The sequence below is a fragment of the Pituophis catenifer genome, unplaced genomic scaffold, assembly GCF_029215685.1.
Source record: "Pituophis catenifer annectens isolate HBS135680 unplaced genomic scaffold, rPitCat1.0.hap2 SCAF_4, whole genome shotgun sequence".
Lineage (NCBI taxonomy): Eukaryota > Metazoa > Chordata > Lepidosauria > Squamata > Colubridae > Pituophis > Pituophis catenifer.
Window position 1 is genome coordinate 38,621,677 of NW_027256884.1, and position 14,360 is coordinate 38,636,036.

A 14,360-nucleotide genomic window follows, 5' to 3' on the forward strand; every position below is an offset into this window, starting at 1 on the left:
TTGTCTTGTAATCCAGTACTTTTGTCCCAATGTCAGAAATAGTATTGTGTTTGCCCCTTTGGTACATGCATAAACTGTCACAACACACATACAAATGGGTCAAGAAGATAATTCATCTCTGCACAATCCAACTTTTGTTATAAGACTCTCTGACCTCTCTCATAGATGCCTCTTAAGAAAAACACACACATGTATCTTTTCATAAATCACTTCCACTGTCAGCCATAGCTTCTCTGCAAAATTATCTTAAAACTACCACACAGTTTTAGTTGGAAATTATTTTTCTTGGAATACCTGTAAACATTTTAAAGCGATCTGAAGCCTTCAATACATTGGTTTAATTTCTGAGGATAGAAAAAACCCAGGGCAGATGAAACTTCGAACATTAATTTCAGAATCCTCTTGAAGCTACAAAGTCCTATCAAGGAGAAGAAGCTGAAATCAATAAGCTGCCTTTGATCTCATTACAGTGAGCAGAAAAAAATGAAAATAATGTCTTTCATCACTCACAGTGGGACAACCAGAACTGGTATACTTTTAGCTTTAGCTGGTGATTTTGTCTTAGGAACAGAAAGGCTTTGGATTTTTTAAGTCATCACTGCTGAGATGTCCTTCTTAAGTTTCCTTTGATGCTATAATTCTGACCTTCCAGCAGAACCAGAAAGAATGGTCATATTGTACAGTCACACCTCTTCCAAGAGGATGATAGATAGATAGATAGATAGATAGATAGATAGATAGATAGATAGATGACAGACAGACAGACAGACAGACAGACAGACAGACAGACAGACAGACACATACACACACATCCAAATCTTGATAATCTGGCTTTGATCATCTGGCGGAGATTAGCAGCCGTTTTCTTCATAAGAGGCCAAAGAAAAATGAGGGTTTGCTCCATAGATCTCACAACCCACAGGTGATTGGGGAAAGAAATGCTTAAATATATTTATATATAGATTCATAATACTATCCAAATTGTTACAGTTCATTAAAATCATGTGGATCTGTATCAGGCCTGAGAAAGATCTGAATTCTTTTTGGGGACAACTTGCAGGCTAGGTCGATGTATTCCTTTTGGGAACTATTGGGAGGTTCAGTTTGTGTTGCTGGCAGATTGTACCCTGAATGTATTAAATATATATACAAGTTTCCTCAGAACAGCCACCTAGAAAAAGTTACTTTAAACAATAAACCTATACGGTGAGATGTCAGTAACTAATTTTATGAGCCTGTGAAATTTTTTGATATTGATTTTCCCATGGAAAATGATAGCAGTGTAAAAATGTTCTACCACAGATTAGTGACTACATGTAGGTATCCATAATTATTCACTATTGATAATAAAATGTTGCCTGACCTGCATATACAAGTTATAGCAGAACTTAAATAATAATATAAGCTTCTCAGAAACTGACATCTTAAGTACTAGAGGCATTTTTGTATTGATAACCACAGGAATAGAGAACATCTGTCTCACCAGGTGTTTTTAAATTAACTCCCTGAAGCTATAGCAGTTTGGAAAATTAGGATATATGGGAGTTACAACCCCAAAGAATCTTGAGGGCAAATATTGCCAGTACCTGGACTTTTACTACTAGTGATTGTATTGAATTCTATTTTAAATTCAGAAATGAAGATCAAAGAACTTAAGAGTAAATAAAAATGCACCCATTTGTATTAAGTTGGATTCAGAACGCAGAGCTGCAGAGACAGACTGATTTCCTGGACCCTTTAGAGTTGAGCAGAAGACAGGAGGCAGAAAGTAGGGCTTATTATTCATCAATAGTAAAGGGAAAGGTGTAGGATGATGGGAGCAGGACAGCAAGGAGTTTCAGACGTGAGTAAGAGAGTACACAATGCTTCCGGGTTTTTTTGCCATAACTCCTGTGGCTTACCTACATAATTTCTAAAATACTTTCTGTTTTGGAGCCTATTGTTATTATATTCATGGAACTTGGGTGGATTATAATAAAGCCTTGTATAATGGCAATGGTAAATGATCCCATCTCCCCACAACCAGTGATTAAGGAATCTGGTAACAACAATGAGGATCATTCTTTTCCTTGCTCTTCCTTCTGCTATTGGAGGTGATGAAAGCATTTCCCAAATCAAGCCAATAGCCTTTAAACCTTATTACTGTACTGTGGTCCCAAAACAGGAAAAATGTTCTGGGTACAAAGTTTGCAGACTATCTATGAGCAGGAAATGAGTTATGGTATCTGAATTCGCAGTGTTGATATGTTCATCCACAATAAAGCTCTGCAGTGTTAAAGCATTAAATGCTGGAGAAAATCCACAAAGAGCAGGGTTGATAGAGCAGAAGTCACTAAAGGCTGGAAGCAGAAAAGGAAGAAATTGTGTTTTCCAATGTCAACTTTAAATGCCAAACAGTGACATTTATTGAACAGCAGACTGAGTCCATAGGTTGTCTGAGTTTACAAACTCTGGCCCAATTTCCTGCTATGGTGTTGCTGCTTGGTACATTACCTATCTTCCAGGATGATACCTTTACCTGGAATCCTCTCTCTTAATTCCAGAATATGAAGGAGAAAAGGATCTCATACCCTATACTATTACTGGCAAAGAGCAGAGGAAAAAAAATGAAATAAAGAACATAGTACCCTATAATGTGTTATGTGTGAGTAGAGAAATCAGCACATGATACCTTAGAGACAGATCAATCTCATTGTCAACGATTAAAATTATTTTATGCAAAAAGAGACAGAATGTACACATTTACTACTTTAAGTAGTCAGGTAAAGAAACAAGGTTGGAGACAATAGACATGGAATGCTGCTGAAATCATACACACTTTAAAAGAAATCTCCATAAAATGCTATGATGGAGAATGAAAGTTTGTGTCAGGCCTGCCATCTTTAGCTTCTTCACTTCGCTGGCACCCTGCCACAAAGTGCAAGGGAGTGGGGAAGGCATTTGGGAGGCAAAGGTTAGACATGGGAATGGGAATTAAAAGGGAAGAGATGACAAACTGACAGAAACCAGTAGTGTCGATCCAGAATAAACCAGCTGCCAAGGATACATAGCTTGAGAACAGAATGTGAAATTACATTGAGAGGCATCAAACCTCAAAGTCAGTCCCAAAACATCAAACATGAATACCATTGGTTCCTGATGGACTGGACTGGTCAAGGGGGAGGGCCAGGGGAAAGGGAATTGTAACCTTTGTGTGGGAATACTCGGATCCAGATTTACTTTCGCTGCAGCCACTTGACTTTAGTAAAAGAACCTTTCAGGTCAACAAAATGAAGTGGAGGGTTTTTCTTTCCTAATGTCTATGTTGGGACAGACCTGACAACTTCAGGCAATTCACAGAATAGGAGGATTCTGCTGGTAATAGAGATACTCAAAAGCTACTAATATAAAGTGACTATGTTACAGGGGTGAAATGCTCCCGGTTCGGACCGGATTGGGCGATCTGGTAGCGATTGTGGCAGGTGGTTCGGAGAACTGGTAGCGATGGCGGCACGAGGCTCCACCCATCCACCTGGGTGTCATTACTTCCTGCTTTTAAAAGATTAAAAAAAGGCTCTGATGATCGCGCGCCACAGCTGTGATTGTCAGACCCTTTTTTTAACCTTTTAAAAGCATTTTTTACAACCTATTTGCCCGAATAGGTTGTAAAAAAAATGCTTTAAAAAAGTAAAAAAAAAAGAGTTGGCCATGCCCACCCAGTCACATTACCCCTCCCCCCACCAAGCCACGCCCACAGAACTGGTAGTAACAAATTTTTACATTTCATCACTGCTATGTTATATAGAGCAACCACCAGAAAATACAATCACTTCCCAGGTTATTTATAAAATACGTATGTAAAGAGAGATAACTGCCTAAAATTTTCCCCACCATGCATAGGCATGTGTGAAAAGGACCACATATTGACCCACAATAATGAATGGTTAACATGAAATCAAAAGAGATACAAAGGATGGATAAAAGTATAGTATGCTACTTAAAAATCCAATAACATACTCTTAAAAACTCATTTTTCCTTTACTCTTAAAGTTGAGATGCTTCCCAGGTGAAATTTAACAGCATTATTATAGATAATTGGAGAAAAAAAGATCCTGTGCAAACAGGGAATACAAAGCTACCTGATTTTTTAATGCCTATTTTACTTTCACATCATACTGTAACTGTACATACATCATAGGATATTTGTAGCAGAAAACTCAGGAAGATTTTTCCTTGCTCTGAGTAATGTTGGTGTAATTCTCTGTGAGAATGTTCTTAAGAAACGGGGAGGAGGAGGAAGAGCTGCAGACTAGGTACAAGCCGTGGTGGCACAGTGGCTCGAATTGTAGGCTAATTGGCTCAAGTTGACTCAGCCTTCCATTCTTCCAAAGTTGGTAAAATGAGGACCCAGATTGTTGGGGGTAATTGCTGACTGTAAACTGCTTAGCAGGTGTTTTCCCGCGTCATTATAAATAAGTTGGTTAAAATATTTAAAATCCTAGTTAAAATCCCAGCTTAAAATCTTCTAAAATTCGAAGCCAAGTAGCTAGGAGGAGGAAGCAGGAAGAAAAACTGTTGTCCTCCAATCAGAACACAGAGTTGCAGGCTAGCCAGCATACGTCAGCAGCAGCAAATATAGATAAGCGACAGCTCTGGCCCTGCAACAGAGAACCCATAGCTTCTACATGAAACAGAGCCTGAAGATGACAGGGTGTGAGCCTATCGAAACGTTGCTTTAAGAAAAACTTTTAAAGTCACTGGTAGGATTTTAGCTGAGGTTTTAAAGGACCTTGCAGAGTGCTCTGTAGGGAATTTTAGAAGATTTTAAGCTGGGATTTTAACTAGGATTTTAAATATTTTAACCAACTTATTTATAATGACGCGGGAAAACACCCAAGATTTTAATTTTTTGCATATGCACACCGCGAAAACTTAAGAAGACATATATATATATATATATATATATATATATATATATATATATATATATATATATATATATATATATATATATATATATATATACTTATATATAACAGCTAGTGCTGTTGCTAATGGTCAGACAAGCAGCAGTTGAGCTCACAGAAACTATGGGGGAATGTGGTAAACATTTTAGGAGGAAGTCTTCCTAATTTCTTGAAGTGAGACTTGCAACCTTGCAACCTTGTTACTGTAACTTTATAGTAAAGGTAGTGTTAGTACTCATGATTGATACTTCTTGTCTCAACTACCTCACATGGCTAACATTTGGTTTACAAAACCATGACAAGGAATTTGTCTCGGTGCGTATGCTCTCAGTGTACATAAAAGAATTATAATAACGCTCACATTACTCTTATATTACCACCGTATAATAATATTCGTTTACTGTATAATAATCCCCTGTTGCCTTTAAATGGTGCATCCATGTCAGGCAGCTGATTTCTGATGTCATGAAAAAGTCGCTGATCATAATGAAGCATCCTGAAAAGAGGAAATGGAGCCCTTCAGAGATTTTCTGCTAACATAAATTGATTGATTTTGGATACTGCACACATCAACAGTTCTGAAGCCATTTGCTGTTTAGTCATAGGAAGTAGATTCTTTTGGACTGGGTTTGTGGAATGACAGAAACAAATAGTCACTTCAGGCAACTAACTGACCTTGGGATTCATAAAAGAGCTTTTACAGCTGGAAAGGGAAATGTTCTGGATCAGATGCCAGAAGCCCTTCTTACTTGTCCAGTAAGAAGAAGATTGCTCTGCTCCATCACCGCCTGACTTAATCCGCTTTATGTTCACCCAAATTAAATGCAACTTATATGATCACTTTCTAATTATATGTTTAATAATTTCTGTCACAAAAAAGCTATAATTTGGTCATAATTTTTGAAGATCCCCAGGGTTTGTTGATTTGTAAGTACCTCAATAAACCTTAGAGGACTAAATTAGATGGCCAATTGTCTGTCCACCCATCATTATCCAGCACTAATATGAATTGCAATTTCCTGTAGCCCAATGCAGTTCACCACCCTGAAACCTTCTTCAAGAAGTAATTATCTACCTGATGCTGGCCTCCAATGATAAAGATCCTGGTCACATTACTTGATTATTTGCTTGTGCTTGATGTGCTTGATGTAGTATGGAAGTCTTAAAGGAGTCTCTGTGGTCTTTGAATTGCATTTGACATTTCCTATAACTCATTTCATGTGGGCCTAGCTCTGAAGTGACATAGATAAGGAAGATTGCCAGGACTACTGTTAAGATTACCAAGCATTTACTGAGATTTAAAAATATAGTTCCTTCTTTGTCTGCCTAAGCTGTTAGCACTAAACATTAAAATTCAGTGAAACCTCAATTTAATAGATCACTTAGAGCCATGGTGGCGTAGTGGTTAGAATGCAGTACTGCAGGCTGCCAGCAGTTTGGCAGTTCGAATCGTGAAGTTAACTCAGCCTTCCATTCTTCCGAGATCAGTAAAATGAGGACCCAGATTGTTGGGGGCAATATGCTGGCTCTGTAAACCTTTTAGAGAGGGCTGTAAAGCACTGTGAAGCTGTATATAAGTCTAAGTGCTATTGCTATTATTCCCAATTATCCATGAAGTTGGAGAGAATATCATCCATGGCATTGCCATTATGCAAATTATATAAAATATGATAAATACTGGGCACGATGGCTCAGTGGTTAAAGACACTGAACTTTTCAGCTGGAAATCTAACAGCTCTGGTTCAAGCCTTGAGCACTACACAATGGGGTGAGCTCCCATTCCTTGCCACAGTTCCTACCCATCTAGCAGTTCAAAAGCAGGAAAATGTAGTAGATTAATAGGTACCATTTAGGTGGGGAGGTAACAGCATTTCATGCACCTGTGGTGTATAGCCATACTGGTCACATGACCATGGAAAATGTCTTCAGTCAGCACTGGCTCTCTTGGCCAGAAACAGAGATGAGCACTGCACCTAGAGTTGTACATGACTGGACAGAAAAAACTTTACCTTTACCTTAGTAAAAATACTTCAGAATTTTTTGTCTGTTGAGTCCAAAATCCATTTCATTGATATGTGCTAAATCAAGGTTTTGCTACAGCAAGAAAACTGTTAATTATACAGTCTGAGAAAATGTTAATGTTCAGTGCTTCTGTAGCCTAGAAGTCATTTAACTGTCAAAATACAAATTCAAAACAGCCTGACACTGATCACTTGAAACAAGTTTTTGATTTCTGAATCAGAGGAAAAACCTGAATTCTGTCTCTCTTCCTGTTAGATTAACCATATCTGCGGAATGCCCCATGCAACTTGAAGACTTTCCCATGGATGCCCATGCTTGTCCGTTAAAATTTGGAAGCTGTAAGTGCTTTATTCTCTTTAATACGATTTCTAAATAATGTTTTTATAGAACTGCTGTGTTTAGTAAGGGCAGCATAACTCAGTCAAGAATTTGACACTACTCTATGTTTTCCAGGCTTATTCCTAGCAACATATTTGAGGAATTTCTGTACTTTTAAAAGGGTTCATACATATTTCCCGGACTGGGATGTATTTTGGCATACTGTTGTCTGTAGCTGATCACATATTGTCAAATTTTGCTGTGTGCAGCTTAGTTGGCAACCTTTAAATTTAGAAATGTGTATATTGAATGAACATACTAGCACATGATAGAGTAGCAGTGAATATACCAGATGCTAGGATGTCGATCTGTACAGTGATCAGAATAATGCAAGAAATGGTTTTTCCTGTGACGCTTTGTGGAAGGAAAAGTTGACCTTTGAAAAAGTAGGATAAAGAGAATTATTGAGGATTTTGAATTCTAATGTTGGAGAAGACTCCTCAGAATAGCAGGGATAGCTAAGAAAACAAACAAATGGATAATTGAATAAATCAACCCACAATTTTCACTCAAAGTGCAAATGTCTAGGTTCAAATGATCATACTTCACACATGCAGGATAAGATTTAGCTCTTTTTACAAGTCTATCACAGTAGGAAACATAAAAGGAAAGAGAAGAAGAAGATGAAAGCAACAAGGTACATAGAATGAAATACAGCGGTGATAGGTGAATATTGGAAGGCCTGTAAAATAAGGCTGGGGAAATTGCCAAGATTCAGCATGACTTGATGATAGATACATAATATACCAAGGAATCATATTGGGGAAAGTATACCTCCAAATATATTTTTGAACAAAAAGATTAATTGTATCTCTTCAAATATGTATTTAAATGCAGATTAAATTTAAATTATTTTTTAAATGCAGTTTTCTTTAACAGATGTTTTTAATAGTCACAGATTAATATTAGAACCTAGATAGAACATAACCAAAAAAGACGATTTAGTCCTGAAATGTTGATAGTTGATTTCTGATCATCTTAGTGACAAATGGACATTCATTCTCTGTGCCAGGATGACTTTGTAGCTAGCAGCCAGAAGGGTGAATGGCTCTTAAGAAATGAATTGACTTATCCATAGTTTTGCTGTGAGCCACAAATAAGGATACTTGAAGGTTATAGGCAGTACTATTTGGAATATTTCAAATAGAGCAAATAAAAAGAGGCTAATAACCTATGTATTGTCAAGCTTTCTTATGAACCTTGTCAATGGAGGAAAGTGTATTTTGAAACCTTTCAGTGTACATGGAAGAAAAACTACATGACACACTTATTTGTGAGAATTTGAAAGCAGAGGGTCCTGAGGTTTAGGATTTTTATGATCTCATTCATTCTCAAGAAACATTAGCACAAATTTTTATGTTTTTTTTTTTTTATATGCCGCCCTTCTCCGGAGACTCAGGGCGGCTTACAATGTGCTAAGCAATGTTATGGTGTTGTCAAAAGTTCTGTGCATTGCATAGTAGAGACGTAGTAGAATTTTTTTGGCTCAGTGTGCTTTTTGTCTTCCCTCGGGTATACAGGGCAGGATTTATTGTTCTTTGTACAGATGCAGATATATTACATTTTGGCATGCCATAATCTGAGGTTCAGTATAGGAGAGATATCATTGGTTCTCACTTGTATAGCAGTCATCCTGATGCTGATGAATATATGCAGATAACCCAACACAGGTAAAACATGCCACTCGGGACACAATGTGGAAAAAATGTATAATTCTTGAAAAATATATAGCAGCAACTACATCAGTGGTGGGTTTCAATTTTTTTACTACTGGTTCTGTGGGCGTGGCTTGGTGGGCGTGGCAGGGGAAGGATACTGTAAAATCTCCATTCCCACCCCACTCCACGGGAAAGATACTGTAAAATCTCTATTCCCTTCCCAATCCAGGGGAAGGTTACTGCAAAATCCCCATTTCCTTCTGATCAGCTGGGACTCGGGAGGCAGAGAATAGATGGGGGTGGGGCCAGTCAGAATTTTTACTACCGATTCTCTGAACTACTCAAAATTTCCACTACCGGTTTTCCAGAATTGGTCAGAACCTGCCAAAACCCACCTCTGAACTACATGTGGTGACAATTATACTCTCTCATCCTAAGGTTCTGTCACATGTTTCCTGCTTAAACAGCAAGAAACGGCGTGAGTATAAGATAAGGTGATTGGAGCAGAAAATATCACAGATGTTGAAAAGAGGTGTTGCTTTTCGGTTTGGATTTAATATTGCTATACATAAACTCCTTTCCCTTTTCATCTTTGAGAGTTGGGGTTAAAGATGCGGCTAAGTGTTTGTGCATTAATAAGCTTAAAAAGGTTAATGTGAATCTTTTGGGACAGCACAGAAGGGGAAAATAATGTTCATTTTTTAATGAACATGAGCTATAATTTTTCACTAAAAATCAGTGGGTTTTTTTTGTTGTTGTTGCTTTTGTGTTTTAGTGGCATGGTGTGGAAGTTTGCAATAAGTGAATGTGTTGCATGTGCTGGGCCTGCTTTTACTTGACCCTCAGCTGCCTATGTACGGAGGTAGGGGGCGTGAATCATATATTTCTGCTAGTGCAACATTCTTGCCAAGGCCTTAACAGTGTATAAATAACAAACAACTCAATCCATTTATTTATTTTATTCTGTTACTGTCAGAAGATCAACAGTGAAAAGCACAGAGTGGAAGTTGGTGATAGCAAGATAGCAAAATCACTCTTCTCTTGCTCTTGCTCTTCTCCCTATCCCTATCTATCTCCCTCCCTCCCTTCCCTACCCCCACTCTCCCCTCCCTCCCTCCCTCCCTCTTTCTCTTTCCTAATTGATGAGCTAAGAATTGAAAGGAATTTTACAATGCCATACTGCATCAACTCTTTGAAAACCTGGCCCACCAACAGAGCCACAGAAGTCTTTTCTGATTTGTTGGCATGTTGGTTAATCCAGTCTTAACATGCACCCATTCAGCTATATCTACTTAGGAAAATTCTGTTTATTTTAAGGTTTTTACCTTGTGCCTGGTGTTCTGAATATATAGCAGTATTTTTTTTGTCATGATATAACAGCCACAGTTATCCATCATATAACAATTTGCCAGCAATTTACTTCATAAATAAACAGGATCATGAGGAGGGAGAAAAGTTTGCATACAAAGCCTTTAATTAAAGTATTCACTAGACCAGGGGTGTCATACTCACATCGACATGGCAGCATCATATGGTGTATCACAACTGTTTTCCCCTTCACTAAACTGGGTGTTAGGAAAGTGTTTTTTGTTAGGTTGTAGAGGTCAATAGGATCTTGGAATGTCCCAGCAGCTACAATTAAGCCATATTTCTTTTATCAAGAAAAACTTTGTTTATTTAAAATCAATAAACTATTTACATTTTAAATCACAGAACATTGTCTCTTGGTCTTTATGTATTTCTTAGGTAAATGTGCCTAGAGCATAATCCCTTCTTCTCTCTCTCTCTTTTTCTCCTCTTCTCCTTCTGCTGTGTGTGGGTAAAAGGGGGTCATATTTATAGGGTGGCTAAGCCACTCCCCCTTCAGTCCCTTAGACAAAATGGAGGGAAAGTATAAACACAAAACCATCCTTCCAGTATAGACAGTGTAGTTCAGTGGCACTATTTTAAATTATTATCTGACACTGGGCGTGGGCAGCGTGTAACACATCTGGCCCGCAGGCCACGAGTTTGACAATCCTTCACTAGACTGGTTTCTTTTACCAGTAGTTATGTAATCAAAACAGAAATTTGTAGGTGCTGTGTAATTCAGAAAGCAAGTTTATGTTACCAGTTTCCTAAATGTTTTATATCCTCAGTGGTTCCAATTTAAATATAACCATTTTACCAGACCTTAAAAAAAAAAACCTGGCCATGCTAATTTTATACAAACCATACCCAGATTTAGGATTATAGTCACAACAAGTGGTAACAGTGGAGCTAATACATGCTTATGCAGATATAAAACTTATGGCTCAGTTAGAAAAAATAGGAAAATATGGGGCTTGGACAGATAGGAGAGTAAGGAGCAAGAGAATCAGACAGGGCAGGAGAATAACGGTTCCCGTTTCCCATTTTAATTCCTGCTGCAGCCATTTTCCACTTCCTGGCCTTTGTCAATTAATACCTAAGTATTCTCCAGCTGAAGTCAAGGAAAAGAAAATGGCTGCTACAGGGAAGTAAATGAAAAGAAATGAGTGGTGGTGTTAGTTATTTTTTTTTTTATTTCTTGCCCACCAGGTCCACAATATTCTCCTCCTTTCATCTGGCCTGTTAATTAATGGTTATGAAGCTGACTGGTTGGTTTGCTGGACTTTTAGGGAGGAGAGTGAGCAGATGAAGATCAGCAGGCATTGAAAGAATTTAGAGATGAAAAAACCTGCTGTGAAAAAGCAGTCTCTAATTATGTATGTGTGTTTTTTAAAAAAGTACTCTTCTCAAAACCAATGATTCATCTTAATGCTTCTGAGATCCTCTTTTTAAATGTAAATGATCTGAAACTAATTTATTTTCTGATTAATTTATACACAATTAAATGAAAATAACTAAGAGGGGAAATATTACATAGAGTTGCAAATAGGTTTGTGGAGAATCCTATCATAAAACTTATCTTCTGAGGTTGAGAAACTAGTGCTATATGTTTAAAAGAAAATTCACATGTTTTTTCATTTCATTTAATTGAAAATAGATTGCTTTCTAACCCTTTATTTTCCCAAAGCTTGGATAAAGTTCTCCTATCTGGAGTTCTGAATGCTTACAGATACTTTAGTTTTGAACTGACCAAAGAATATGTGAAGGGGTGGAAGGCTGTATCATCTCTTCACATCTGTGAGTCTACTTGAACTGTTAGGCAAATGGCAAGTGATGGATGTGGGAAACTTCACATACAGTCCATTCATCTGCTTTATTGTGAATAAAATTAGTCCCTGCATTTATGAGACAAAGATATCTTCTCTTTGTATCTTTCTTGTGCTTCCCTCAGTTCAAGATGTAGTTTAGGTAGAAGTAGGTTATGGGTATTTGAATCTTTTTATTTTAAATATATAATGAATGTCTTTTAGCAGCATTCATTGATACCTGGGCTAAGCCCATATCAATCATACTCTTTCCAAAACAAATAAACTATAAATATTTTTTTCCTTGAAGTTCTGAAAGTATTTGATATTGTTTCAGTGTTCTGGACATCTAAGGACCCACATCCTCTAAAAAGGGCTTCCATTAAAGTAAGATCTCCAATAGAAAGGACCTTGCTTTTCGTTGTACAATCATTCTGCCCAAGTGGCTGTACCTCTAAGGTTCCTTGTGGTCCATTTAATCCCCGAAGAAACTCACAAGTAAATTTCTCTTAGGACACTTTGCCAGATATAGCTCTAATAGCTGCAGAATGTGATCAAACTAATGCAAGAAAGCAGCACCAATAATATCACTCTCCATCTGATAACAGTACCCCACCTCCATGAATTTTTTTTAAAAAATACTTTTGCTAGACTTAAAACTCAGAAAAATATATTCTCTTCTGATCAGTGTTTTATCTTTCTTCCTGCCCCAAAGTTATTCTGTGGTATTGAATAAGAATTTCCAGCTTCTGAATAAAAGCAAGGGGTTGTGAGAGAATATATTTAAAGCAAAAAAGGTTAATTGACTTTTTTCCAAGGGCATTCAAGCAAAGCTATGTGAGAAGGAAAATTTTACCCCACTTTCTTTGTCTGAACAAATAGATATCTAGATAAACGAGACCCCTTGCTCAGGCAATTGGTGCACTTTCTAAATTACATTGTACATAGAGTGTTAAGTATGTTGTATTGAAGATGGATTTCTTAATGCTTGCCATTGTTTTGACAATGATTGCTGTGATTGTAATCTTGCTGTGATTGAAACTTTTACATTCTTCTCGTTCTTGGTTTATACATTTTCTAAACAAGTTGTGTGTGTGTGTGTGTATGTGTGTGAAAATGTTGTAATGTTGACTTTCTGGAATATATAACCTGGATTTATTTTGTGGCCATCCTCTCCCCCAAGAACACAAATATTTGTTGTGTCAGCTATAAGGAATAAGTATGATGCTTTATTATTAGAAGCCATTTTCCTCTGTTTATGCAGTTTTTATGCCCATTGAAGCATGACATTTTAGTAAACAATTTGCATCCCTCCTATTGAATGCCTAGAAAAGATGATTATTTTGATTAGATCTTTTTAAATCTATACTTGAAGTGTGTTTTCATAAATAGTACTAGATAATAGCTACTCTAAATAGTCTAAAATGGTTAATCTCCTGTACTTGTTCTGATATCATAACTCTAGGCAGATACCTTAAAGTATAGTATATGCAGTATATAAGTATGTATACTACTTAATCTTAACTGAGCCATTACTTGTGTATTAAAATTCATCCTTACAGCTTAGAGATGTGCATTGAAACAGTTTTTGTCAGTTTGAAGTCACCAAATGTGCTTCAACATTGTTTTCTAAAAATCCACATTCGTGCTTAACAATTTTTGGGGTCGGTAGTAATGAATTTTTGAAATGGAGATAAGTATTTGGACAGCTGGAAAACTTTAGAAACAATTATTTTTCGATGGGAATAGTTCAAAAGGATGTCAAAAAAATGTCTAACATAACTGTAGCTTTAACAAACTTAAAAAATGGTGTGACAACGTGCCCCCTAGACCACATATTAACCTCCAGAATCACCTCCTGCATTGGGCAGCTCCTTTTTTTTTTTACACTGCTTGTTATAAAATCCATTTCAGTTTTAAATTAATTTGTGGCATTTCAAGATATTCCTGCCCTTTCTGTTTTTATGACATTTAGGTTGAGGTTGTAAAGAGAATTGTTTCTTATCTCTTCAAAGACCTTAAAAATTGTGACTTGCAAGAACTTATTCAGATTCTGGTAATCAACATAAATTATTGCATTGGAAAGACCCAATTGGTAAACGTTTCAGCCCTAATACAGGTTAAGGAACAATGTTCTCTGCTTTTATCATGAGTTAATTGAAAAAGATTGAAGAAATTGTGATTAGAAGTTCGTCATCCCA

At 37.0% G+C, this 14,360-nt stretch overlaps 1 protein-coding gene across 1 annotated transcript in view; it reads left to right on the forward strand.

Moving 5' to 3' along the window:
- Window positions 1–14,360, forward strand: part of GABRA5 (gamma-aminobutyric acid type A receptor subunit alpha5) — an 80,603-nt gene that overhangs the window by 29,375 nt on the left and 36,868 nt on the right. Inside the window, exon 5 of the mRNA XM_070942656.1 lies at window positions 7,224–7,306. Within this exon, the coding sequence (XP_070798757.1) occupies window positions 7,224–7,306 (83 nt within the window). The remainder of the gene's footprint in view (window positions 1–7,223; window positions 7,307–14,360) is intronic.